Raw genomic sequence first — 23,159 nt, 5'->3', positions numbered from 1 at the left:
TACAGATAAATTCATAAATGAAATAGGAAAAATGAAAAGATGATTTATACATTTGGAGCCAAGAAACAGCTTTGGTATATGCAATGTCAATTCAAATCGACCAAATGATTAAATCAAGACTAATTTACTAATTTTAGCTATGAATCTAAACAAAGAACAATTATGATTAGTCTTTCTTTCTCTGTCTCTTCTCTTCTATATATTTTTTTATAACACAATAAATGTCAAGTTTTAACAAACAAAAATAATAATTAAAAACTGACTTTTTTCTTTTTGTAAATTGTAAATTGAGATTTTATTCGTTTTCATCATCCACCACCGTCACCGGCGGATCCGGCGGACCAAGATGGAAAACTTCCAGCGAAGAACAAATCATCTCGATCTCTCACCGCTAAATTTGGTATCAAAAGATCATCCACGTCATCATCATCTTCTTCTTCTTCATCATCTTCTTCCACTTCTTCTTCCTCCTCTTCCTCTTCCATGTTGACTTCTTGACCAACCATATCTTCATCTCCATTCGTTTCTTGAACGTCATCGTTTCCTTTCAACGGTGTCGTCGGAGAAAGATGAATCTCTTCTTTTACTGTATCCGATAAAGGAGATGTGTCCGGTTTAGGAACCGGGTTAACGGGCTGAGATTTGTTACGAGTACTTCCGGCGAGAGAGTTCCGGTGAGTAGGACGTGGATGAGTGTGTTCTCCGGTGTAAGTAACGATGAAGATATTAGGATCTAAATTACTTCTTTCAACTTGTTTTCGTGCTAAACATCCTTTTGAGCTACTACATCTGTAATAATTCCTGTTTTATGTAATAACTCGATTAATTAACACATTAATTAAAAAAATGTTAATATTTTTTTCTTGAGAAAATTTTGAAAAAAAGATTGATGATAACCTTGGATAAGGAGAGCCTTTGATGGGTTTTTGACCGTATTTACGCCAAGCCCACAAATCAGAAGAAAGATTCTCTTGCGTTACATGACATATGGTTCTTTTTTGCTGATTCTTTCTACAAGCAACAAGACAAAAAAGATAATTAAAGAAAGAAACTTTGAACTAAGAGATGTGTTTAGTTCGATATGAACAAACCTTTTTCTAGATCGAAGGGGAGGTTGGGATTGTTGTTGAAGAAGCTGGTCGCGTTGACCTCTAAAAACAAAGACAGAAGAAGAAGTGGATGGTGGGAAAACCCTAACACTAAGAGGAGGTTTTTGATCTTGTGATTCGAGAAGTACTTGTTCTTGTTTTAGTAAGATATTGGGAGATGGTGATGAGGCTTTAGGAGGAGGAAGTAGAGGAGGAGGAGACCAAGTAGTAGTAGTAGTAGTAGTAACGGGTAAAAATGGTTTGCAAGAATCTTGTAACTCGTTGCAAGAAGAAGAAGCTTGAAACAGAGGAGGAGGAGGAGGATCTTGTTGTTGTTTACAGTTTCCTATGTCGTCTTCATGACCAGCACAAGAATTGGTGGTGGAAACAGAAGAGCTGCAGCTTCTGACGACGGCGAAGAGATCCCAATCCTCGGAGGACATGGCGATCTTGAATTCGTGAGGAAAGCTTCTTTGATTATGTTGGTGAGAGGAGGAGAGAGAGGAGGAGACAAACTATGGCGTAAAGGACGGCGCTGACTTTTTCTTTGTCGAAAGAGAGAGAGAGATTGGGGCAGTGTCCGAGAGGAATCGATGGGTGTGGGAGAGAGAGCACTTGACTTGCCTATTCTTTTCAATTATTTATACATTTGACAAAAAGAAATTTTTTTAACTTTTGATGGGTTTTCATATCTTCTTTTCTTTCCTCTTTTTCACTTATTTATACTCTTTTCAAAAAATCATATATTATGTTGTACTCCATCATCGTATATTTGTTAATATTTGAAAGAGTACCAATAAGATTCGGTAACTAATAATTTATACATATATATTGTGAATAGATTTTACAAATGAGGTTGATCAATTTGTCTTTTCACTTCAATGATTTAAGTTTGCTGAGTGATAAAATAATGATAGAGGAAAGTTTGTTTCTGTGTAACTAGAAAACAGATTTACGATAATGTTCTTATACCTTAGGAAAATGCTTCATGGTTTCTGTCTTTCTGAACAAACAAAGCATGTAAGACAAAATTTCAAATTTACCACCAACCACTAATGGTAAATCAATTTAAGATTCAGTCAGCAAACAGTAAAACACTAACATGTATTGTAAGAATTTTAACTTAATGGACATTCCTATCAATTTTTTTCATTTTTTTTTTTCATCAAACAATGGACATTCCTATCAATTAAGGACTAAGGTTGAGTGGTAAACTGGTAATGATTTGGTATGTTGGCATTTAAGAAAATTATTAACTATTCGGTAAAGTCAGGTTACTAGGTGACGCGACTAACATTGTTATAAAACGACCACTAGCCCTCAAAAATCTAGTTTTACAATTCTCAAATCTCATTAAAATAACGAGGAAAATAATAAAATTTTAGCAAGTACTATCAGATTTTCTTGCGAAAACAAGATTTATCTAACTAATGTATGTAGTATGTTTTTTCACTTTCCAAAATATAGATGCGAAGAAAATATTAATCATGTCTTTTAAGAAAAAGAAATACCCGCTAGGTTTATTAGTTTAGACTTTTATCTCCATGTTTTATTAAACCCAACATGTTTTTTTTTCTCAGGGTTTTTGTTTATAAATCCATGATTTTTGTATTTGGAGACAAACTAAACATCATTCTGTGATGATATTGAATCAATATACTTTATAGTACAAAATTTTGAGCAGTAGCTTATAGTATGTTTTACAACTTGGTAGTTATCCAAACAACATTTCTCCGGTACACAAAATATACATAATTAGTTTGTTTTTAGCGTGAATGTCAATGCTGAGATATACACAAGAACAAGAAGAAATATTAAATTGTTTTAAACGTACGTAACGTAAGTAACATTGTTCAGAGTTCTCATAAAAGAATCCAACAATTTAGACGTTTTTTAAAAAAAGAATCCAAGAATTGAATGGTTTAAAATTGCATATATATATATATATACAAGATCAATTCTAGATTCCTCCTCCTCACAAAACGAATCTCATCACTGATTTAAGAGATATTTGTATGATTTAAAATGTTCACAAGATCTTACAAATTAAAAGGTAAGAAAGCACGAATATCTCAAATCATTAGGCCAAAAAAAGAGAGAAAAATTGCAAAATTGTGTGCTAGAAAATAAAATGGTAATGGTACAAATAATATTCGAACCAAACAAAGCACTTGTGTCACTCTCTACTTTATTTTTTTTTCCATTTTTAATTTTTTTGTTATCTCACAGACACAAAGAGTTCTCGTAATTTCGTAAGTGGAATTTAGATACAGATTCTTGTCCTCTCTCTCAACAATCTTATCCCACAAAAGCTGCTTTAATTTTGACTTTTTTAAACCAAGTCAAAGGTAGGGACCGCATTTGTTTTGGCGTACAGTAGCAGTAACAGCGCAGGATAGTGAGTCATATTGCGATGAAAGGTAATGATTGTCTGCTTCCGTATATATTGGCTTCCTCTTTTCTGATTCGTCCGTTTATCTGAGGTGCCTCTGGGCCGTGCGATTTACTCTTCTCTGTTAGCAATCAACATGTAATATTATTCGCCGTATTTTTGTTTTATTCAATTCCTTCATTCTTATAAGAAAATAATTATGTTGGTAAGAAACTAATTTCAAAATCACAGTTGCCGACAAAAAAAATAATAATTTCAAAATTATTGTGACGTAACTAAACAAAATTTCCAAAATTCAAAATCATTTTGAAAAAATTATATTCTTGTATACTTCCAAAAATAATTTAAGAAAATTCTCAACGTTTTTAAAACGTTTGTCTGACACTATTTGTATTTTTGCTCATTTGGGACTTGAGAGATTTTGTCTTTTTTTTTGCTGTATACTATGAGAATTCTCTTGTCAAATTACAGGCTTAACAGCTGATTACGAAAATTTAAAACTACTATATTTCAATTCGAGTTTAGCTTTCTTTATATTTAAATAATATTTTGGTTTATGTTAAATGTGAATATTGTATAACAAAATTTGGTTTAACAATTGTAATTATATATTAATTATGTGTTTCATAATAGAACACTTATGGAGTATAAAATAATGTTCAAAATCCTATCGTAAGGAGTAAGGACCCACACTTGCACTATTATTCACTCATTTTGTTTTATGTTTCATTTTATGTCATTGACCACAAATTAATTTATATGTATAAAAGACATTTATTTTTAAATGTAAAGAAATGCGTAACGACAGCCTTTCTAAAGAGTTTGATTGAATTTTAAGATTATGAAGATCTTAAAATAGATATCGAAGACGAAAATAGATTTCCTCAGCTAAATCTCAAAAATATCTAGACATCTTAATGCCTCAATATAGTATTCAAGATGCCATTAATATAACGCTTTAACTTGTCTCTTCTAGATAAAACAACTATTTAGGTCGGGGTTTTAAAGATTTAACCCTTCTTTTTTTGGCAGCAAGCTTTATTTATGTGACAAAACTCATTCTGATATATGAGTACTACAAGTTTGCTCTACTCATCTCAATTTCAATATCAGTACTTTAGATATATTCTACAATTCAATATTAATGACATTTTTCTAAATAAATCTGAATACTAATGTATACTTTTACAAGCCAATGAATCGTTTTTGATAGGATTAATTTTACTTCTAAATCAGATTTATTGGTCATATCAACACGAAATTACCCCAATTTTAAACAATATATATATATATATATATATATATATATATATATATATATTTTTTTTTTCTATCAACAATATGCATGCATTATACAAATTAAAACTCAAATAAACTAAACAACAATAATATGTATTAACACAAATTACAGTATTACAAATTATGGAAAACACATAATGCAGAATTTATGTACATAAAACGACATTTACAAACTTCTCCGTTTGGCTAGTGACTTTCAATGGAAAAAAAAAAATACTAATCTAACAGCCATTAGATGGTTACTTCTCAGACAATATATATTCTATAACACATCACAATGCACCATTACGGTTTGATAGATCGATATTTATGGAATCAATTAACAAAACCAATAAGAGGAAGAGGGATGGGTCCATACATGACACGTGAGGTAAACGACAACATGGGATGGATTCTTTGCCAATTCCTAAAAATATCATTTACATTTTCCGTAAATGTTTTGGTTGAGATATTTGGAGTTATTATCACTCGGAATTTCGTATCCATTCTTTGCTTTTGGTTGTTGTTGTTGAATGAAATCTTTGCTTTTCTTAAAGATGTTCTTTCTTTACATGCTTAATTTATCATCCAATTGAACCTTTTACAAAATAGAAAGAACAATCTTTAAGGACATATTGTTGAATTTATTGAAAACTTGCAAAAAAAAATTGTTTTTCGTTAGCAGTGATGTGCTATACAATTGATTAAAATTCCATTTTTTTTTTCATTCAAATACAACTAAAAGGATATTTTATGTTTTCCACGTTATTTTAAATGTCCTAATCCATAAAATTACTGTATCATTAGTGGTTCTATAAAACATTAGATAATATTTAAGCCACAACCTGCATAGATCAGTCTACATAAATGGTTAACCTCAATGATTTAACTACAAGTATTAATGGTTTTAAATCAACTCGGGATTGGTGTAATCAGGTGAAGACAGGACCATCTTACGTCACAAGCTCCCCACTTCTTGTCTAATGCCAATGAAAGGCTGAAACATGCATGTGTTGGTCATGTGAGTGGGAAACAGGTTTATTTCATCGGACTATGTTTAGAAAGTCAACGACTCAGAGTTGGATCATAAGTCCTTTCTCACTCTTGTTGGTCATAAAACTCTTGCACTTCGTAATTCCTACCAAATTTTACACTTTTTAACATGTTAGTTTCTAACCATATACGCGTAGCTGAAGTAATCCTCTCCATTATAATCTCCATCACTACTAGTATTATATTTGTAAAACTATATAAGACTACTTACAACATCTTTTTTAGATGGATTCATGTTGATTAAACAATTTTCAACAAATTTTTTTAACATAAAATCTCAGCTCGCAATTTGCATTAAATCAAGAGAAGCTGCCAATCATTTTACGTAAGCTCAAACTTTCAGCAGTTTTAGTGTTAGTATATATTTTGAAATGAAAAGAATCACAAGTCGATAGGGTTTGTGTCAGGAACACGTGCGTTCAACGAATGTCACGTGACCATTTTGTAGGGTGCAAAATATAGTTGCACCTCCAAGAGTGGAAGGTGTGGCCAATAGACAAATTGCAGAAAAGATGATTCAATCTTCTTATATAAAAAGTTGAAGCATAAAGGCATCACTCTTATTACTAGACATGACTACATTAATCCCTACAATAATCATAACATTCACTGCTACACTAATAGTACATACTCTATTATGTTTGCTACTAATGACAATAATTTGAAAGATCATTTTCATGACTAAAAGATAAGGCAATATATTCAAAATTTAGCTGCTTTTTGTTCATTGAAGAGTTTGAAAATAAAATCTGTTAATTAATTTCTTGCAATTTGATTTTTTTTTTTTTTTTTTTTAAGAAGAAGATGAGAAGAGTAAGATCATAAGAAAAAACCACACATAAAATTAGTCTTTTCCCATCAAGGGGTCGGAATCAAAAAATTCTTGGACAATATTGAAGCAATGTGCCTTTAATAAAATAAAGAGAAGGTATAGTACCAATAATATTCCATTAGTTATTCATTTTGCAACAAACTATCGAGAATATAACCCTTTACGAGCACAAAAGGTTTTTCATCTATGATTACCAAAAAGAATATGGCTTCATTGCACATAATTTATAAACCTTTCCTTTTTTTTCAAAAAATACCAAAAGACAAGAGAGAAAAAGAGGGATATATGCTTCTAGAAAAAAACCAAGGAATCAAACCCGAACATCACTATATTCACTCCCACAGTTGCCCATTTTCCCACTATTTTTTTTTTTTGTTTTTCTCGTTTGTGTTTTTTTTTCACATAAGTAAAAAAAAAAGGAGAAAGAAAGGTAAGTTTTAAACTGATGTGATTGTTTAACCTTATGTCTCAAAGAAAGTTTAGGTTTGTTTCAAAAATTAGTTAGAATCTAGAACCTCGAAAAAAGGACCTAATGTTGGAGACATGAAAAATATGTGGTTTTGATTTGGCAATAAGGTTATATGATCATATACGATAAGACATAAATAAAGGAAATAAAGATGAAATCTTATGATTTTTGGACCATTCCCACTATAATGTTTTTTTTCTTCATATCTGATGTATCATCTTTTTTGTTTTCTTTGAAAAAAAGACATCCAAAGGGAATGAAATGAGAGAGATGTTTGGTTAATGGTTATAGTTCCTTTCACTTCTTTTTTAGAGAATTTTGGTTTTAATAGTTTGGTTTATGTCTAAAAGAAAAAGCAAGCCAAAGAGAAAGTTTTCTGATCAAAATTCCAAACTCGTTCTAGAATCAAGTTGGTTGTCTCTATAAGAAGAATTCGCTGATATCTTTTCTCCTTTCGGTCGAGGTGATGGGATGATAGAGAGAAGCTACTAGAGCTTATGGTCCTTACAAAGAGGGGCCATTAAAGAGAGAAAGAGGGAGATAAGAATAGAATGATGTGATTGTCATTATCACTTAGTACTGATTGTGAAATCTTCCATGACCACGTTTTGGACCTTTTGGTTTTTGTGGGTTTGGTTGGTTTCATTAGGAAACTGATGAGCCAAGGATCGTTTCTGAAAATATGTCCCCTCTTCAAAAATTTTCATTGGTTTGGCAAATGATAGCGATATAAGATCAACCCCAAGTAACTTTTGTGTTATGATTGTTTTTTTGCAAGTAACTCTCATAATTCATGGTGATTTATGGTCCAAAAAATCATTATGTAAGTTGAGAGAGATTTCTCAATCTGATTTTTGTCATTTTTAATAATGTTCCGACTCAGAACTGGTCCAATTATAGTCCTAGGGCTAAACAATCTTTCTTCAAATTAATACTTTCTTTTTCTTTTTTGTTGCAAGCTAATCTTGTTTCATTGTAACTTTTTTTGTGCATGAATTACTGTAATAGCTAATGTTAAAAAGATTTGTATGGTAACCTTCATAACAGTAACAACTTGAGGTAAGAAAAAAGAGTTGTTTTACTAAGCATAAGATCAAAAAGAAGCCCATAGAGAAGCATTGATGTGTAGAAACCAAACAAGGCGAAATAGATAAATATGTGTAAAATAAGTGTTGGTTGAGTAAACAAAAACTCCAAAATGGTCTTCCATTTTAACCCTTCCATAGCTTCAACACTCTATCTTTACCACCAGAAACTACTTTCTCTCCATCTGGACTCCAATCCACCGCAAAAACCTATCCACAACAATAACAAAAAAAAGTTATAAAAGTTGAGAGAAAGAAAGATTCAAATTCCACTAAAAACTTTAGTTTTAAAAGTGTTCATACCTCATCTGCATGACCAGGAAGATCTTGTTTTAACTTTTTCGTCCTAATTTCCCATATCTGTAGAAGTAACAAGCTTTCTGATTCAGAAACTGAGCAATATCTCCAGTAGAGAGTAGGAATGACATTTCATTGAGTTACGTCACATTATATAAAAGCAAGTTTTTACCTTGAGAGTAGAGTCTTTACTGCCACTCAAAAGCAATCTACTGTCTGCGGACCAACTGACCTGATAAACAGGTCCAACATGTCCCCGGAAAACTGTAACAAATTGTCCTGTGATACCATTCCATAGCCTAACTGATTTATCGAACGATGCACTTGCAATCCATTTCCCATCAGGTGAGAAATAGACATGATTTACAAGCTGTTGATTTGACCAAAATTAGATTGTAAAGATTCAGAAACAGAACCAAAAGCCTAGGCGAAAAGAGTGAATTTTTCAAGTAAGTTACCTGTTGATGACCGGTTAAGCGCTTTTTAGGTTGTTTGCTAACAGATGGTTCCCAAAGGAACATAGTGAAATCATCAGAACCTGAGACTAATCTTTCAGGGGAATCCCCTTTTGTTTTGTTGTATCTTTCGAGCGCCTGTAATAAAAAGAAGCCAGCAAATTTTCCAAAGGGAGAGATGAGAATCATGGTAAAGGACAAAACTAATATAGAGTGTGGAGTGGAGTGAGAAGCTTACCTTTTGCTTTTCTTCATTTGGAGGATATTGTCTTCCAGTGTGGTCAAAAGCTCCTGTTCGAAGAACATATTCTGTGCTCAACGCAAGGGAGTTAATCCAATGCCCATGCCCCTGAAGTAACAGAGTGAAAATTGAGGCTGTTAAAAAGTGATAGTTGGTGACTCTGAACCAGATACATTCAGAACACGAAACACATAAAGCCATCTACCAGAATACAATTGGGATGGAATTGCATCAGTAACTGATTATAAGGTCTTTCGAGACACAAGAAGGATGAGAACTGCGTCTGATACTAATATATACGAAACTTGATCAGAACAACTTCCAAAACATGGCTAAGAAGGTTACCTTCAATTCACGAATAAGCTTCCCCTGAGTAGTCTCCCACATCTTAATCGTACAATCTTGCGAACTGCCAAACACAGAACAAATATTCAAATAGAATACAATGAAGAACATAATATTAGGTCCCTAAAAAGTGATCATGGAGCTTAAACATGGAGGCAAGTACTGAGTGATTAACAAGATAACAAGACTGCAAACTAAGCTCTAAGCTATTAACTATCAACTACATAGAAATGTTTGTCAAAACACATTAGACACCATAGCTTAAAAAAACAACACAAAACATTTCACGTATTAGAAACATACCCTGTATAAATAATTCCATCTCCGCCCCATTTGACACAAGTCACAGCAAGTGTGTGCCCACTGAGACAAATAATAGATTTTTTCAGTGTAATATCCCAAATCCTTGCATCCCCATCTTTACTAGAAGTCACAAATCGACGGCATGGAGAACTAAGGTGGACTGGTTCCCACGAGATACCAGTAATCCATTTCTTGTGACCCTAAGAAAAAGGTAAAAGACAACGGTAATAAGTAACAAACCAAAGCATATGGACACTGGACCAATACCACTGGACCAATACCAAGTAAAAGAGACTTTACCGTAAGTGGGCTGCCTTCTAGTTCTCCTTTCTTTGGATTCCAACAACAGATTTCACCGGATTTACTACCACTCACAAGATGCTTACCATCAGGAGACCACGCAACTGTGAGAACCCAATTCTTGTGGCCTGAAAAAGATTATAGATTAACTATTAGTAAGAATCTACAGAGGGAAGTAAACTGAAGAACAATGGTGAGGGAAATTTCAAACCTTTGCAAGTAAACAATGGAGTTTCAGTGTAGAGATCCCAAAGCCTGACAGTAGTATCACCTGAACCACTAGCTAATTGCTTTCCATCAGGACTAAACGAAACACAAAGAACAGCTTCCGCGTGACCTACGATTCAAAACAACTCAAGTAAGTAAGCCATTGACACATAGTTAAACAATCTAAAAAAACAGAACATGATGTATTGTGACATTACCAGCAATTGTCTGTGAGCAACGGTTAACAGGACGAATTCGAAAAACAGCTTGTTGTTGATAAACAATCGTCAAAACCTTCTCCACAGACACTGAAATGCACAATTTTGCAACAACATTTATTAGATTTTCATAGAGCCATAAGACACCACAACCACACTGCTTAAAGAGAGTTTTTTTTTTTTTTTTTGCCTTTGTTTTTCTCCAAGTACGTTCCAACTGGTACAAGAAGCTCTTCGTCTGATACATAGAAACTGTAAGGTAACATCTCCTCCTGAATATATCAACCAATACACAGAGGCGTCATGTTTCTGCAAATCCTAAGCTACCCAAAAACGAAAAATCAATTCTTTAAACGAACTTAAGAGTTAAAAAGAAGAGAGAAGAAATGATTACGTTGTCAAGGAACCTATTGACGAGCTGAGTAAGTTGCAAAGGACCAGCCTTTTGAGGAATATACATGGCAGAACCTAAATGAGTTCCTTCTGGGTCTGTTAACAGACACATCACTGTCTTCCCTTCGTCTGTATCCATCATGGTCATCGTCGACGATGAGCTTCGCAAAGACGACCTGTGTGAATAAGGTCTTTTCTTTGCGGTTCTTCTAAGTGAAGAGAGAAGAGGGAAGAAGAAGCTGACTCAATTAGGTCATTTGCTTTTTTGTTTTTTTTTCCTATCACCGCCTTTAATTAATGGGCCGAAAACCCGATTGGCCCCAAAAAAAAGCATCAAATATAAAATTAACTACTTCGCCGTCTGTGGGGATCGAACCCACGGCCACGTGGTTAAAAGCCACGCGCTCTACCACTGAGCTAAGACGGCTTCGATGACTAATTGATTGATTAGTCTCTTTTATATACGCCTGTCTTTTTGTTTGGTTCAAATATAAATCCAAAAATATGTATTTTAGATAATTCAGTGATTTTGATCCCAAAAAAAAAGATAAGTCAGTGATATGTATACTTAGATAGTTGGATTGGATCTAATTAGCACAATGCCATTTTTTGTGGTTGTCAACAAGTCATATTTTATTAGAGAGATTCATGAAGCCACTATTAGAGAACACTGTTTACATACAAAATCAGATGCGAGTAAACGAATTTGTCCGCTTTTACAATTTCATACTAATTTGTCCGTTTTTACATTGGTACTAATCAATTTCCATTCACATCTCCAGCTACTAATTTTAATTAGTTAATAGGAAATTTAGGAGTATATCATTTTCAATTAGTTAATTTGAGAAGGACAACTAACCAAACCGGCTATCAGCAAAACCTGAACGGAGTTCAGCAAAAAGTCAACTTGCTTCACCTGCGATCAGAATTCAACCAATCCAAAATTTGGCAATAAAACTCCATCTATACAACAACAAAACCATAGGTCCATATCAATAATTTATTTCGTTTAAATAACAATGTGAAATATTCGCAAACGCAATGATCAAACAAGATTCATTCACACTGCTTAACAACGGCTGAGGTAAGTCTCGTGAACAAGTTGTGCGGTTAAGAGATCTACGGTACCCGAACCGACGGACTTAAACACTGTTATGTCTGTTGAACTCTTTCTCCCTTCTTTGTCACCTTTGATCAACTCCACCAAATTCCCACAAATGTCTTCTCTCTTAATCACTCCTCTCTCAAACGCTCCCGCGAGCTCTCCTGCTTCTATCATCGCAGTGTCATTATCGACAAACACACTCCCTCTCTGTATCGCATTGTCGTCACATTCCTTCATTTCATGGCTAAACGATCCAACAAGGTCAAGATGAGTTCCGGGTTTCAAGAACTCACCTTTGACCAATGGAACAGTTGAGTTTGTTGCACAGCTTATAATATCTCCTAGAGGAATGATTTGATCTAGCGAATCGTGGCTATCGAATGAAATCTCCTTGTGTTGAGGATCCTTGGAGAGGGTTTCAGCTAACTCCTGAGCCCTTTGTGGAGTTCTGTTCCATATGATCACTCTTCTCAAGCTTGGTTTCGCAGCTAGATGGGATTTGATCAGGTGTGGTGCGAGAGCACCGGAACCAACCATGATCAGCACTTGACTATCGTCTCTAGCTAGGATTTTGGATCCTAAGCCTGAAACAGAGGAAGTACGGTAAAGGGTTAAAACAGTACCATCCATTGTAGCTAAGGTTTGGCCTGTAGTGGAGCTAAAGAGTGTGTAGGATCCATGGATGCCAGGTAAGTTCTGAGAAGAGTTATGAGGGAAATAGGTCACGAGCTTGACGCCCATGTAAGGGAGAGAAGAAGAAGATGACCAAGAAGGCATGAGGAGGAGAGAGGAAGGTGATGAAACGGTGTAGTTTTGCCGGACAGGGCTTGTGATTGTTGATGAATGTTTCGGAAGATTGGTCCGAAAGTGATTGATCAAGGTTTCATGTGAGAGGATCGATGGAAATGACTCTGCTGGTATGAATACTGGTAATGCAGCCATTGAATTTTGAGAGATTCATTGATTTAGGGAACGATGGTGGTTTTAAATAGAGAAAAGGGAAGAAGACGAACCCAGATTGGTCTTGACTTAGGTAGATGTCTAAATCAAGGGCATTTTGGGGAAGGACTTAGAGATGCGATTTGTTTTAGTGACTCTTCTGCAGCTGCTACCCACCAGTCATCATCTTCCTCGTAATTTTCCTGTGAGCCAAAGCTTTTTCTTTATAATATTCTCGAGAAATTAGACAGAGTCTTAAGTCAATAACAATAAGTCAACTGACCCAGGTAAGAGGTTCAAGTGTCTTGGGTTTGCTTTCAAGATCATCTGCGACTTTAACTGCTTCAAGCCACCATGAGCCTCTGCTAGCAGCACTATCTGGATCGCATTCTTTATCAACGTGACATTCTCCTTCAGAGTAAAGATTGTCACAGAGATTCTGTGTAGCTCCTTGATAGTAGACCATATCTTCAGGAAGGTAACTATCTGGAACTGGACGTATTGGAGACCGATAATCTGCAGACAGAGTTGGTTTTTTTAGGAACAAGATTTTGCTTTCATATTGTTTGCCAAGACAATGAGTAAGGATCGTATACACACCTCGGCAGTCTGGATCGTAGCATTTCTGATAATAGATTCCCCTTCTGAGATCAACGATGTACATCACTAAAACAACATAGTTTGTTTGAACAAATGTTAGGCATAAAAAAATGTTATTTGGTGCAGAGATTACATAACATACTCGATACTCGTATATCATAAATGGGTTGAGAGCAGATGGTACCATGATTGCTTTTATGTTCCCTGCCAATCCGTTCGCAATATCTGTTTCTTAACATACTGTACACAATCAGGCCATCTTCTGAGAACCAGTACCAGCAGCGTATCTTACCTAAATATCACAGCATATGTATTTTAAGAAGATGAGAATTGAGATCTCTCCACAACACAACAAGTTGAACAAAGATTAAATGCAACCTGGGACATTCCCCGTGGAAGCAGTGGATTCTATGAATTGGTCCAGTTGCGGGAACGGGGACTTGCCCCCGAAATATGATGTTGACATGTCACTTGTGCTAGCATTCAGTTGAAATTTCTGAGCATTCTGGTCTCTTACAAGATTGTTACTGTTCACCTGCCATCTCCAAAGAATTCAGTTTAAAGGCTCAAACATTTGTGGTCCCTCAAGTAGTCAAGTATGAACGAAGATGCAATTGAAAGCCAAAAGCACAAGTGTGCGGGCAACTTATGAAAAATTCACCTCTGTGTCAAAGCACAGTGTCTTCATACAGTCTGATTCCATCTTGCAAACCAGAAGCTTCTCACAATCTGATTCTACGTTGCAGATTAAGGATGTCATGAAAACATCTCGTTCACCCTGTTTGGTTACCAATTTTTCTTGTTAGATACTGAAATTACTATGAACTGTTCTAAAGCAAAACAAGAAGTCTGGAAAAGAAAGTGAGGGACAACAGAGAGACTTGAATTAAGGTGGACTTACCATATCCTTACATTTGAATCGTCCTGTAGGTAAAAGAACTGATGTCTTTCCAGCTTTTGATGATAGTGCAAGACGGAAGCAACGGTTTCTAGAGTAAACAGCAGTATCCACGAAAAGTAGCGATGCCGAATCATTAGCCTCTTTGTGAACAAACAGCTTGCGCAACCTTTCATCTGTTTCCTTTGCATTTACTATCCGTGAGCATAGCTGGAGAAACATGAAGATGAAAATAAGCCATATTTTCAGGCAATAAAAGTGAAATATCAACTGAAGCATACCTCTCCAACAAAAGCACCAACGTGTGAGTTATCCTTAAAGGCAACCTTTGGAATGATTACAATTACATGACGAGAGAACTTATCTGCATATGACATTCATATTGATATAAAAAAACCTTATCAGCATATGAACTTTTCTAGGAATTCTTAGTCAAAAGGAACCTACCTTCTACAGAAATACTAAAGGAAAAACAGTTTACAATATCTATAAAACTTTTTTTTAACAATAACTGGCATTTTTTTTGAAATCCCTCAGAGAATAAAGCTGATGGAAAAAGGACACCTCATATTCAACTAGCAGCTCGGAGAGCATATATATTACAGTACCTTTAGTTGAGGAATCAAGCTCTACTATCCAGTCCTCTTGTCCTTCGATAGCATATTTCTCACGCAAGGCTTCCAGAATGACTGATATCAAGATATCAACCATTTCATCTACATTTTTTCCTTCATTTTCTTTCTGATTGAACTCCAAATCAAAGTACATATGGCATGGCAATCCCTGAGAAGCCGTTGAAATTAAATGCTGTGAATCAAAAGCCAGACATGCATATTTGTTTCAAGACTGGAAGATCTACTTTTATGTAGAAACACACTAAAATAGTAAGGGAATGAGATTTAGATACCTCTTGAATCACTTCATAATGGTGTCGGTGCCTTGGATCCATAGATAGGTATCTAAGGAAGAAGAATAACATAATTAAAGCACTTAAAGAACTGATCCTGCAACACTCAAGGAATGTTTTAAGAAGGGAAATAAAAGAACCTCTTCCAGAATTCTTCATATGATGAAACCAGAAACCTTCTCTGACCACTAAAATGATCTTGATAACTAAAAATCCGCACATTGTCATGCCTTTTTTCAAACTTAATCGCTTCCTCTTGCCGAGGAAATGTAGCCCAAACTCCTTTCCTAAACAAAGTGAAGACCATGCCATGATTTACAACCGTTACAATCCCCTAAAAAGACAGCACCAGCTTATTCATTAGATTACCTGGAGATTGCTTTCCTTTCTTCACTAAGATCAATACGAATCTCACGCAAGAGCCTTAATAAACTCAACGGTTTTTTCGGAGGAACGCCATTTGGAGATCCGTAAAATACAATGGGTGAAAACTGCCTCCCAACGCTCTTTTTCACATCCCTGGAACCAGACTGAGATATAACATAAGAAGAAGAGAATCAAAATTCACTCCACAACCATTCAAAACACAACGAACAAAACTTTGTGTTCAAGATACATACAACAGAATCTACAGAGACACTTCCATCAATCTGATTTCTTTCTCCTCTTTTTCCAGATAATCTAGACAAAGAACTTAGCTGCAACTTCTTACAGGTCACAGGAGAGTCATACTCTGAATTCAACATTTTCTTGCTCCGTTTCTTTTCTCTCATAGCAGAAGCTGAAAAATTCCACAGATTATAATTTCATAGCAGAAGTTGAAATATTTCACAGAGATCTCAAACAGGTCTTGTTGTAGAAGAACATAAGATTCAATTGTCAATTGCGTTAACTAAATTCCAAATTCCACTACTAAAAGCAATGAATCTCTATTCGAGCAATCACAGAACATGATTCTATTAATGGAAGAGAGTGAAAAATGCTCACCAGGCGGAGAAATCCCACACTTGAAACACTGAAACAATCGATCAACATCATCCATGGAGTTCGAGCTAAGTTTCTTCGACATTTTTTCTCCAGTCTTCTTCTTCTCCTCACTGTTCACTATTGAATTGTGACAATTCTAAGTGAGACTTTTTCGTTTCCCCCTTCGATGGGATTTGAAATTTTTGGAATCAGAAAAATTGAAAAGTTGTGTTTTTTTTTCCCGTTCACCAAAAAAAAAAATCAACGACGAGGTCAACTGGTCAAACGTAAACGGAGTCGTAATCACAACCACGTGTCGAAAAGTATTACTACTACCTCCTGTTTGATGATTAGAGATTAAAACAGTGTGCCGTTTAATTGGCTTCTACTTGCCGTCTAACTTTTCTTGCTTTAGAGACGAACGACACGATTATTCGTAAAGAAACATTTGGTCTTCAGAAGAAGAAGATTAACGGAGACGTTGCTGGCTCAGGTCACCGGGAAAAGCTTTTATTTTTTTCTGGTCGATCGAAGAACATCAAATTAGAATGTGATGCAAAACTTAGACTCCTAACATTTGCAACACAATCTAATTTGGTGTTTCTTCGATCTGGGTTCGTCTTCGCAAAATATCGCGTATTGCGAGTCCAAGGTATGTCAAATCTCATAACAAGGGCAGATTTCTCAACTCGTCGAAGTGTATGAATGATCTAGGTTCAATTATTATTTTTTGTCAAATTGTTAGGATCAGTCTTTTGTTAGAAGAATTTTCATATGAGATTTTAAAATTTGCTATGAATTTGCTAGTAATAGGTACATTGCTAAAAAAATAAAATTTTATTATGTAATTCTCATCAAAGTGACGAAGTGAATAAAGTATTTGCTAGTGGAGAATGATGAATTCATATATAGAGGATTTGTTTAGCAGAAAAACCTGAACAAGATAGTGATGCTAAACACATTATATATTGATTAATCTTTATGTGTCTTGCTTCCATTAGTTGTTGGAGTTGGCCAATATTTTTAAAAGAGCTTCTTGGTTTTGTTCTTCTGAACTATTTTAAATCTTTTCTTTAAGGCTTGTTTTGGTTTGGAGGTCATTTCTTATCTTGACCCTTACAGATATTATTATTGTTGTGGTCCTTTGAACCGTCGTTTGCTTCTTTATCAATCGATTGCTATCTGGGTTGGGTATCATCAAGGTTTTGATCTTTTATCACCTGCTCCTTTGGAAGTTACTTGTATTAGCGTTTCTGAATATCCGAAAAACACTTTAAAATAGATTTTTCGTAACGTCACTGTTTTGGTACTAAAGACCACAACATCATTTGGTGTTCTTTGGGTTGGTCGACTATAATGAGTAGTTTTCAGTCGCTCTGAGTTGACAATGCAAGTGGTTGCATGTTGTTCTTCTCCTCACACCTTTTGTATAAGAACCGCACAACATAATTGAATTGAAATATCGACTAAGTGTTGATTCGCAGCTTCACTGCATAGCTCTTTCTGGTTATTCTGTCTGATAGCAGGTCACTAGGGCATAATAATTTGACAATGATTAGAGAGAAACGGTGGACATCAAAACTAGTTTTTGTGGGCCGATGACCAAAATCCGATTGTGAATGCAAAGGTTCTTGCAAAAGGCATTTTGTTTTTACCCTTATGTAATAACCTCTTGGATGGTGGTTCTTGGATTCTGTTCTCTTGGTGTAGCAGTTGGTATACTATGTCATCCGCTGCTACTATTTAAGCTCCTATGATTCCCAAACTCATTCTCTCACAGTCTCGGCATTCATAGTCTTTAGTCTCTACCTTCTAAATTACTTAAGAAATGGCTGCAAATGATGTCCCTTGCTGTGAGACTATGTTCTGGGTGTACCTACTCGTATGTGTTGCTCTAGTGGTTTTCGCAGGTTTGATGTCAGGACTGACTCTTGGGCTCATGTCCCTTAGTATTGTCGAGCTCGAGGTCATGATCAAAGCCGGTGAACCCCATGACCGCAAAAATGCAGGTCAGTTTCATGAACCCATTGACATACTCATACTTTAATACTTCATATTCATACTAACGCCATTTTAAAAAAATTGTAACAAAATGGCCAGAGAAGATTCTGCCCCTCGTTAAAAACCAGCACCTTCTCTTGTGTACACTCCTTATAGGCAATGCTTTGGCAATGGAGGTATCAAGCTTATTGCATATATATTTGGATACTTATTTGTGTTGTGCACACTTTGGCTTTTTAGAACTTATGATGCAGTTTTTACTGACGCTGTTTTCAATGATAAAATTTGAAAGGCTCTACCGATCTTTGTCGATTCCCTGCTTCCAGCCTGGGGTGCTATTCTGATATCCGTCACTCTCATACTTGCCTTTGGCGAGGTGAATGGAATTTGAGTTAGCTTTCTCTGCTGATCTGATTTTTAACATCGCCCAATAGCTTATTGTTCTCTTTCCATTGTTGTAGATTATACCTCAAGCTGTATGCTCTAGATACGGACTGAGCATCGGGGCAAAGCTATCATTTTTGGTTCGGTTGATTATTATAGTCTTCTTCCCATTATCTTATCCAATCAGCAAGGTAATTCAACCAGCTTAACATCAATGGAACTTTTAGTGGAATCAATTGAGTGAAGTTAAAACAATAATTCAAAGTTTTCTTCTTTCAATGCTTTAGCTACTCGATTTGTTGCTTGGAAAAAGACATTCCACACTCTTAGGACGAGCAGAGCTCAAGTCACTTGTGTATATGCACGGAAACGAGGTTCGTTTCAAGAACTTGAGATGCTTTTATTGTTTTGTCAATATTTGAGGTGAATGCATGTCTTTTTCTTCTCCTTTCTCCGTGTCCTTAATCTGAAAATTAGGCAGGAAAAGGCGGGGAACTAACTCACGATGAAACAACAATCATATCAGGAGCTCTGGACATGTCACAGAAAAGTGCTAAAGACGCAATGACACCAGTCTCTCAGATCTTTTCACTCGATATAAATTTTAAGCTCGACGAGTATGTTCTTCTCTTGGAATTCCTCTTTCTTCTTCTTTTAGACAATATCCAGTTAGTTATTCTTATCATCCTCTTTGGGCTTCACAGAAAGACAATGGGATTAATAGCAAGTGCAGGCCATAGCCGAATACCTATATACTCTGTAAATCCTAATGTTATCATTGGATTTATTCTGGTGAGTAAGCAACAAATCTATTACACACAATCATCTTGAGAAACACTTGCATGATTTTTGAATTGTTTTTTTGGTTTGAATAGGTAAAGAACTTGATCAAAGTCCGTCCTGAAGATGAGACATCGATCAGAGATCTCCCTATCAGAAGAATGCCCAAGTATAAACATATCTTGACTCTCTAACTAAACTGCTTTCAAAGCTGGACTGATCAAAGCTTATTTTTCTTACAAAATCTGCAAGCAGGGTCGATTTGAATTTACCTCTCTACGACATCCTCAACATCTTCCAAACAGGTCGAAGCCACATGGCTGCTGTCGTTGGGACCAAGAACCACACTAATACCAACACTCCAGTCCATGAAAAGAGCATCAATGGTTAAGAGACTCGTATACAAATGAGAGAGCATAAAATTCGAAATCATATTATGTTTTGAGACGAGAAAATTTACGTCTTCTGTAATTTTTCAGGATCGCCTAATAAAGACGCCAACGTTTTTCTGAGTATTCCCGCGTTGAACTCCAGCGAAACTAGTCATCAAAGTCCAATCCGATACATTGATAGTATTTCTGATGAAGATGAAGAAGTCATTGGGATTATAACTCTGGAAGATGTTATGGAGGAACTTATACAGGTAATCTATAATATGTTATCATTACAAATGTTAGTCATCTAACATGACGTTTGTGATTGAATTAACCATTTGATGAACCTTGAAGGAAGAAATATATGATGAGACGGACCAGTACGTCGAACTTCATAAAAGGTATGATCACCAATTATCAATCCATACAATAGACTGCAATTTACAGTAATTTCCTACTACAGGATAACAATAAACATGCCAATGTCGGGAAATTCGCCGGAAACTGCCACTTGGGCTTCGGAGCTGGCATCTCCTATCTCGCCGTATCGCTCAAGTCTTCTGTCGCCGAGCATCATGATCTCTACGCTGCTGCGGTCACCAATAAATTCACCTTACCGTCACTCTCTGTTACTCCGACCAACACTCCACGCTTCTCCACCAGCGCAATCTCCTTCCATACTCTCTCCGGACAGTAATAATGAGCGTTATTATTACTTGTCTCCTAGTAGGGTACGTACCGTGAGCCTCAAGAAATTGCTTTGCAGTATCTTTCTTGCGCTGGAAGTTAATTCCGCACTTTGTTTATTGTTTGCGTTGTTGCCTTGCAGGTGTTGAGGAAATCGTATGAAAAGCTATCAAGATCAAATGGTTCCTAAAATTGGATTATATTATATGTAGTGTGCATTTGAAGTGAAGAAATAATGATTTTTCTAATTTTCTGAACACTAATTCCATGTTCTTAAAATACAAAATTGAAGAAAATGTTCCAACGGTATTATTTTCATGAAATGAAGAAAAAGATATAAAGAAGGATAAATAGTATGAAATGTGTGGCAATGAACATATCCCAAAGATAAAAACAAAATATGCATTATCCCTAAAGACAAAACCATATAATACATGTAGATAAGATAAATAAAGAAAAACATTAGAAGAAGAAATAGAAATGAGAGCTCTCTTGTGCTCACACCGTTTACTACCATTATCATCTCTCTCAAGAACAACCGTCAAAACCAAATCTCACAATCCAAAAACCCTATATCCTAACAACAAACCAAGATGGGAATCCAAGCTCCACGCTGGACCTAAAGGGTTTCAATCTTCTAGAACCTCTGAAAAACCCGGCCGGCCAGACCCGGACCCGGAAGACGATCCCCCGATACCTCAAGAAGTGTTCGAGAGGATGATGGGGAGGATTGTGGTGTCTGTGGGAACACCACTGGGCTTGGGAGTGGCGATCTTGAAAGTACTCGAAGTTTTGAAGGATAGAAACGTCTGGGACGTGCCTTTGTGGGTTCCATACTTGACCACACTCGTGACCTTTGGTTCGTCGGCTCTTGGGATTGCGTACGGAAGCTTGTCCACAAACCTGGACCCGGCCAAGACTAACTCTCTTTTTGGACTCAAAGAGGCAAAGGAGAATTGGGTAGAGATGTGGAAAGAGGACCAATAATGGTAATGTATTAATGATAATAATCTTGATTTTTCTTTGGGAAAGTCTCATAAAAACTTTTAAGCTGGCTACCACATTCACTTTAGAGTTTATACTTACAAAATTTTGAACTCCTACAATAAACCATCAAGACGACAATGCTGCTAATATAAAAAATTTAAGTGGCTTTAATGTTCGCCAGTCCACAAAAATTAGTGGCAAATGATTCTGTGTATGTGTGAGAATATATATTTTTATCGAATTTGTATCCAAATTGTGAACCGAATCAACCAATTCCTCGTAACATTGCCTACAAGTTTAGAACTAACTCTAACAAATTATTAGATATCTACCAAAGGGATGGTGGCCTAGTGGTAGTATAAGGAGATCGGTTTTACAAATTATTGAATATATTCAGCATAGGAGAAAAGTCTATGTACGTGAGGGAAAAAGGACCTAATTTTACTAGACGATTGAAAGTGAAAGTTAACAATTTAAGATCAACTTTGTAATGCAGATATTGATATTTTTCTATTTACTTTCCAACTAACATCTTCTGAGGAATGTCAAAATTTGCATAGGCAAAAAAAAAAAAAAAAAATTTGCATAGGCATGATAGTATCGGCTTAACACAACTTAACATCATTTTTATCATACAGAAATTACAGTACTCTTCCATCAAAATTAACTAATTTATGTGTTCATATATTAAGATTAGTGAAATAACTCTAGAAAAATCACATAATCACACAAGTATTTGGTTGATGGTAAGAATCAGAAGAATAGGCATAGGCAGGATTGTACTCGTTCTGCTAAGTTCATCGGAACCGGAGATGCAATCTTTTCACTCGGTTTAGGTGGAGCCGGTTTCTCCGGTTCAGGCTTTTTCTCAGGTGGTTTAACAGCATCTACCGAAATAATCTCTGTCTTACATAGCTTCCTTAGCTTCATCACGATAATTGGTACATCAATGTCTCCCACTACCGTCAGTTTCCCGGTTTTGTCATCTATTGTTATCGAAGTAACACCTATACTAAAAATTAAAGTTCATGAATAAACTTTTTTTCCCCCACAATATCAATACTACAAATTTAGAAAAGTAACTTACAAAGATACCTGTAAATCCTGCAACGGTCACAAAACTTTCATTCTGATTTTCTCCTCGGGGATACCCAATTGCAACACAGCTTTCTGACATTTCAAACCAGAGATTAGTATGCCTATTTGCATATAATCGACTTACTATATTAACAATAGTTAAATAGTACATATATAAATATAGAATGATTAATCAACGCATAATTATTTAAAGATAGATAAAACGAGATAAAGGGGTGTACCTTCGCGGCCATCGCTCTAGAAAACTATGGAAAAGCTTAAGAAATTTCCAAAGAGAGGACTATATTGAGATAGCGAAGAAGTTATTAGCCCTAATAGACTTATTTATACAAAGTTATAACTTGATTAGCATGTTTTTGACATATATATGTTAAATCTACCTAATTAACAATAAGGCTATATTACACAAATGTTAACTTGTCTATATAACAATATGGAAATATGACCAGTTCCATCTCGTAATCTCCGAGATCTTCT

At 35.5% G+C, this 23,159-nt stretch overlaps 7 protein-coding genes and 2 non-coding genes across 15 annotated transcripts; 3 read left to right on the top strand and 6 right to left on the bottom strand.

The window, feature by feature from the left end:
- Positions 1 to 1,758, bottom strand: WRKY27 (WRKY DNA-binding protein 27). Its single transcript, NM_124661.3, has 3 exons — positions 1,092 to 1,758; positions 898 to 1,011; positions 1 to 801 (listed from the first exon to the last, which is right to left on the bottom strand). Exons 1-3 carry the CDS (start codon positions 1,529 to 1,531, stop codon positions 309 to 311), a joined length of 1,047 nt encoding a protein of 348 aa, NP_568777.1. The 5' UTR covers positions 1,532 to 1,758; the 3' UTR covers positions 1 to 308.
- Positions 1,759 to 8,056: 6,298 nt separating this feature from the next.
- On the bottom strand, positions 8,057 to 11,215 carry AT5G52820 (WD-40 repeat family protein / notchless protein). The gene is made up of 12 exons (NM_124660.4): positions 10,958 to 11,215; positions 10,754 to 10,835; positions 10,564 to 10,653; positions 10,350 to 10,475; positions 10,139 to 10,266; positions 9,839 to 10,038; positions 9,536 to 9,599; positions 9,188 to 9,298; positions 8,953 to 9,087; positions 8,667 to 8,864; positions 8,501 to 8,557; positions 8,057 to 8,407 (listed from the first exon to the last, which is right to left on the bottom strand). The coding sequence occupies exons 1-12, from the start codon at positions 11,102 to 11,104 to the stop codon at positions 8,324 to 8,326; spliced, it is 1,422 nt and encodes a 473-aa protein (NP_200094.1). The 5' UTR covers positions 11,105 to 11,215; the 3' UTR covers positions 8,057 to 8,323.
- A 96-nt stretch (positions 11,216 to 11,311) lies between these two features.
- AT5G52815 lies at positions 11,312 to 11,383 on the bottom strand. The gene has a single exon. It is a non-coding gene; the product is annotated as a tRNA-Lys (tRNA).
- A 457-nt stretch (positions 11,384 to 11,840) lies between these two features.
- On the bottom strand, positions 11,841 to 13,196 carry AT5G52810 (NAD(P)-binding Rossmann-fold superfamily protein). The gene has a single exon (NM_124659.2). It carries the CDS (start codon positions 13,001 to 13,003, stop codon positions 12,026 to 12,028), a length of 978 nt encoding a protein of 325 aa, NP_200093.1. The 5' UTR covers positions 13,004 to 13,196; the 3' UTR covers positions 11,841 to 12,025.
- On the bottom strand, positions 13,108 to 16,583 carry AT5G52800 (DNA primase; the record flags this gene model as incomplete). 3 transcript variants are annotated; one of them, NM_001161303.1, is made up of 14 exons in its annotated part: positions 16,393 to 16,583; positions 16,026 to 16,186; positions 15,775 to 15,935; positions 15,546 to 15,692; positions 15,406 to 15,457; positions 15,107 to 15,281; positions 14,780 to 14,862; positions 14,502 to 14,708; positions 14,262 to 14,378; positions 13,979 to 14,135; positions 13,785 to 13,892; positions 13,601 to 13,666; positions 13,284 to 13,516; positions 13,108 to 13,203 (listed from the first exon to the last, which is right to left on the bottom strand). In NM_001161303.1, exons 1-14 carry the CDS (start codon positions 16,472 to 16,474, stop codon positions 13,108 to 13,110), a joined length of 1,845 nt encoding a protein of 614 aa, NP_001154775.1. In that variant the 5' UTR covers positions 16,475 to 16,583. The 3 variants fall into 3 exon arrangements, with proteins under 3 accessions (NP_001154775.1, NP_200092.2, NP_001032064.1); NM_124658.2 differs by lacking the exons at positions 13,108 to 13,203; positions 13,284 to 13,516 and having other exon boundaries at positions 13,647 to 13,892; NM_001036987.1 differs by lacking the exons at positions 13,108 to 13,203; positions 13,284 to 13,516; positions 13,601 to 13,666 and having other exon boundaries at positions 13,891 to 14,135.
- A 314-nt stretch (positions 16,584 to 16,897) lies between these two features.
- MIR870 lies at positions 16,898 to 16,982 on the top strand. Its single transcript, NR_143343.1, has one exon. It is a non-coding gene; the product is annotated as a microRNA ath-MIR870 precursor (primary transcript).
- Positions 16,983 to 17,510: 528 nt separating this feature from the next.
- Positions 17,511 to 20,961, top strand: AT5G52790 (CBS domain protein with a domain protein (DUF21)). Of its 5 annotated transcripts, NM_124657.3 has the most exons (13): positions 17,511 to 18,380; positions 18,472 to 18,548; positions 18,665 to 18,748; positions 18,834 to 18,947; positions 19,044 to 19,130; positions 19,234 to 19,373; positions 19,461 to 19,548; positions 19,632 to 19,705; positions 19,792 to 19,922; positions 20,016 to 20,179; positions 20,265 to 20,311; positions 20,374 to 20,641; positions 20,740 to 20,945. In NM_124657.3, the coding sequence occupies exons 1-13, from the start codon at positions 18,200 to 18,202 to the stop codon at positions 20,785 to 20,787; spliced, it is 1,503 nt and encodes a 500-aa protein (NP_200091.2). In that variant the 5' UTR covers positions 17,511 to 18,199; the 3' UTR covers positions 20,788 to 20,945. The 5 variants fall into 5 exon arrangements, with proteins under 5 accessions (NP_200091.2, NP_001332390.1, NP_001332388.1 ...); NM_001345011.1 differs by having other exon boundaries at positions 20,265 to 20,641; NM_001345010.1 differs by having other exon boundaries at positions 17,821 to 18,380; positions 20,016 to 20,311; positions 20,740 to 20,961.
- Positions 20,962 to 20,965: 4 nt separating this feature from the next.
- Positions 20,966 to 22,115, top strand: AT5G52780 (transmembrane protein, putative (DUF3464)). The gene has a single exon (NM_124656.3). It carries the CDS (start codon positions 21,078 to 21,080, stop codon positions 21,582 to 21,584), a length of 507 nt encoding a protein of 168 aa, NP_200090.1. The 5' UTR covers positions 20,966 to 21,077; the 3' UTR covers positions 21,585 to 22,115.
- Positions 22,116 to 22,337: 222 nt separating this feature from the next.
- On the bottom strand, positions 22,338 to 22,761 carry AT5G52770 (Copper transport protein family; the record flags this gene model as incomplete). Its single annotated transcript, NM_124655.1, has 2 exons — positions 22,338 to 22,591; positions 22,680 to 22,761. 2 exons carry the CDS (start codon positions 22,759 to 22,761, stop codon positions 22,338 to 22,340), a joined length of 336 nt encoding a protein of 111 aa, NP_200089.1.
- Between the last annotated feature and the right edge of the window lie 398 nt (positions 22,762 to 23,159).

This window comes from Arabidopsis thaliana, chromosome 5, assembly GCF_000001735.4.
Source record: "Arabidopsis thaliana chromosome 5, partial sequence".
Taxonomy (NCBI): domain Eukaryota; kingdom Viridiplantae; phylum Streptophyta; class Magnoliopsida; order Brassicales; family Brassicaceae; genus Arabidopsis; species Arabidopsis thaliana.
Note: the sequence above shows the minus strand (reverse complement) of the source record. Positions and strands in the feature narration are given on the sequence as shown.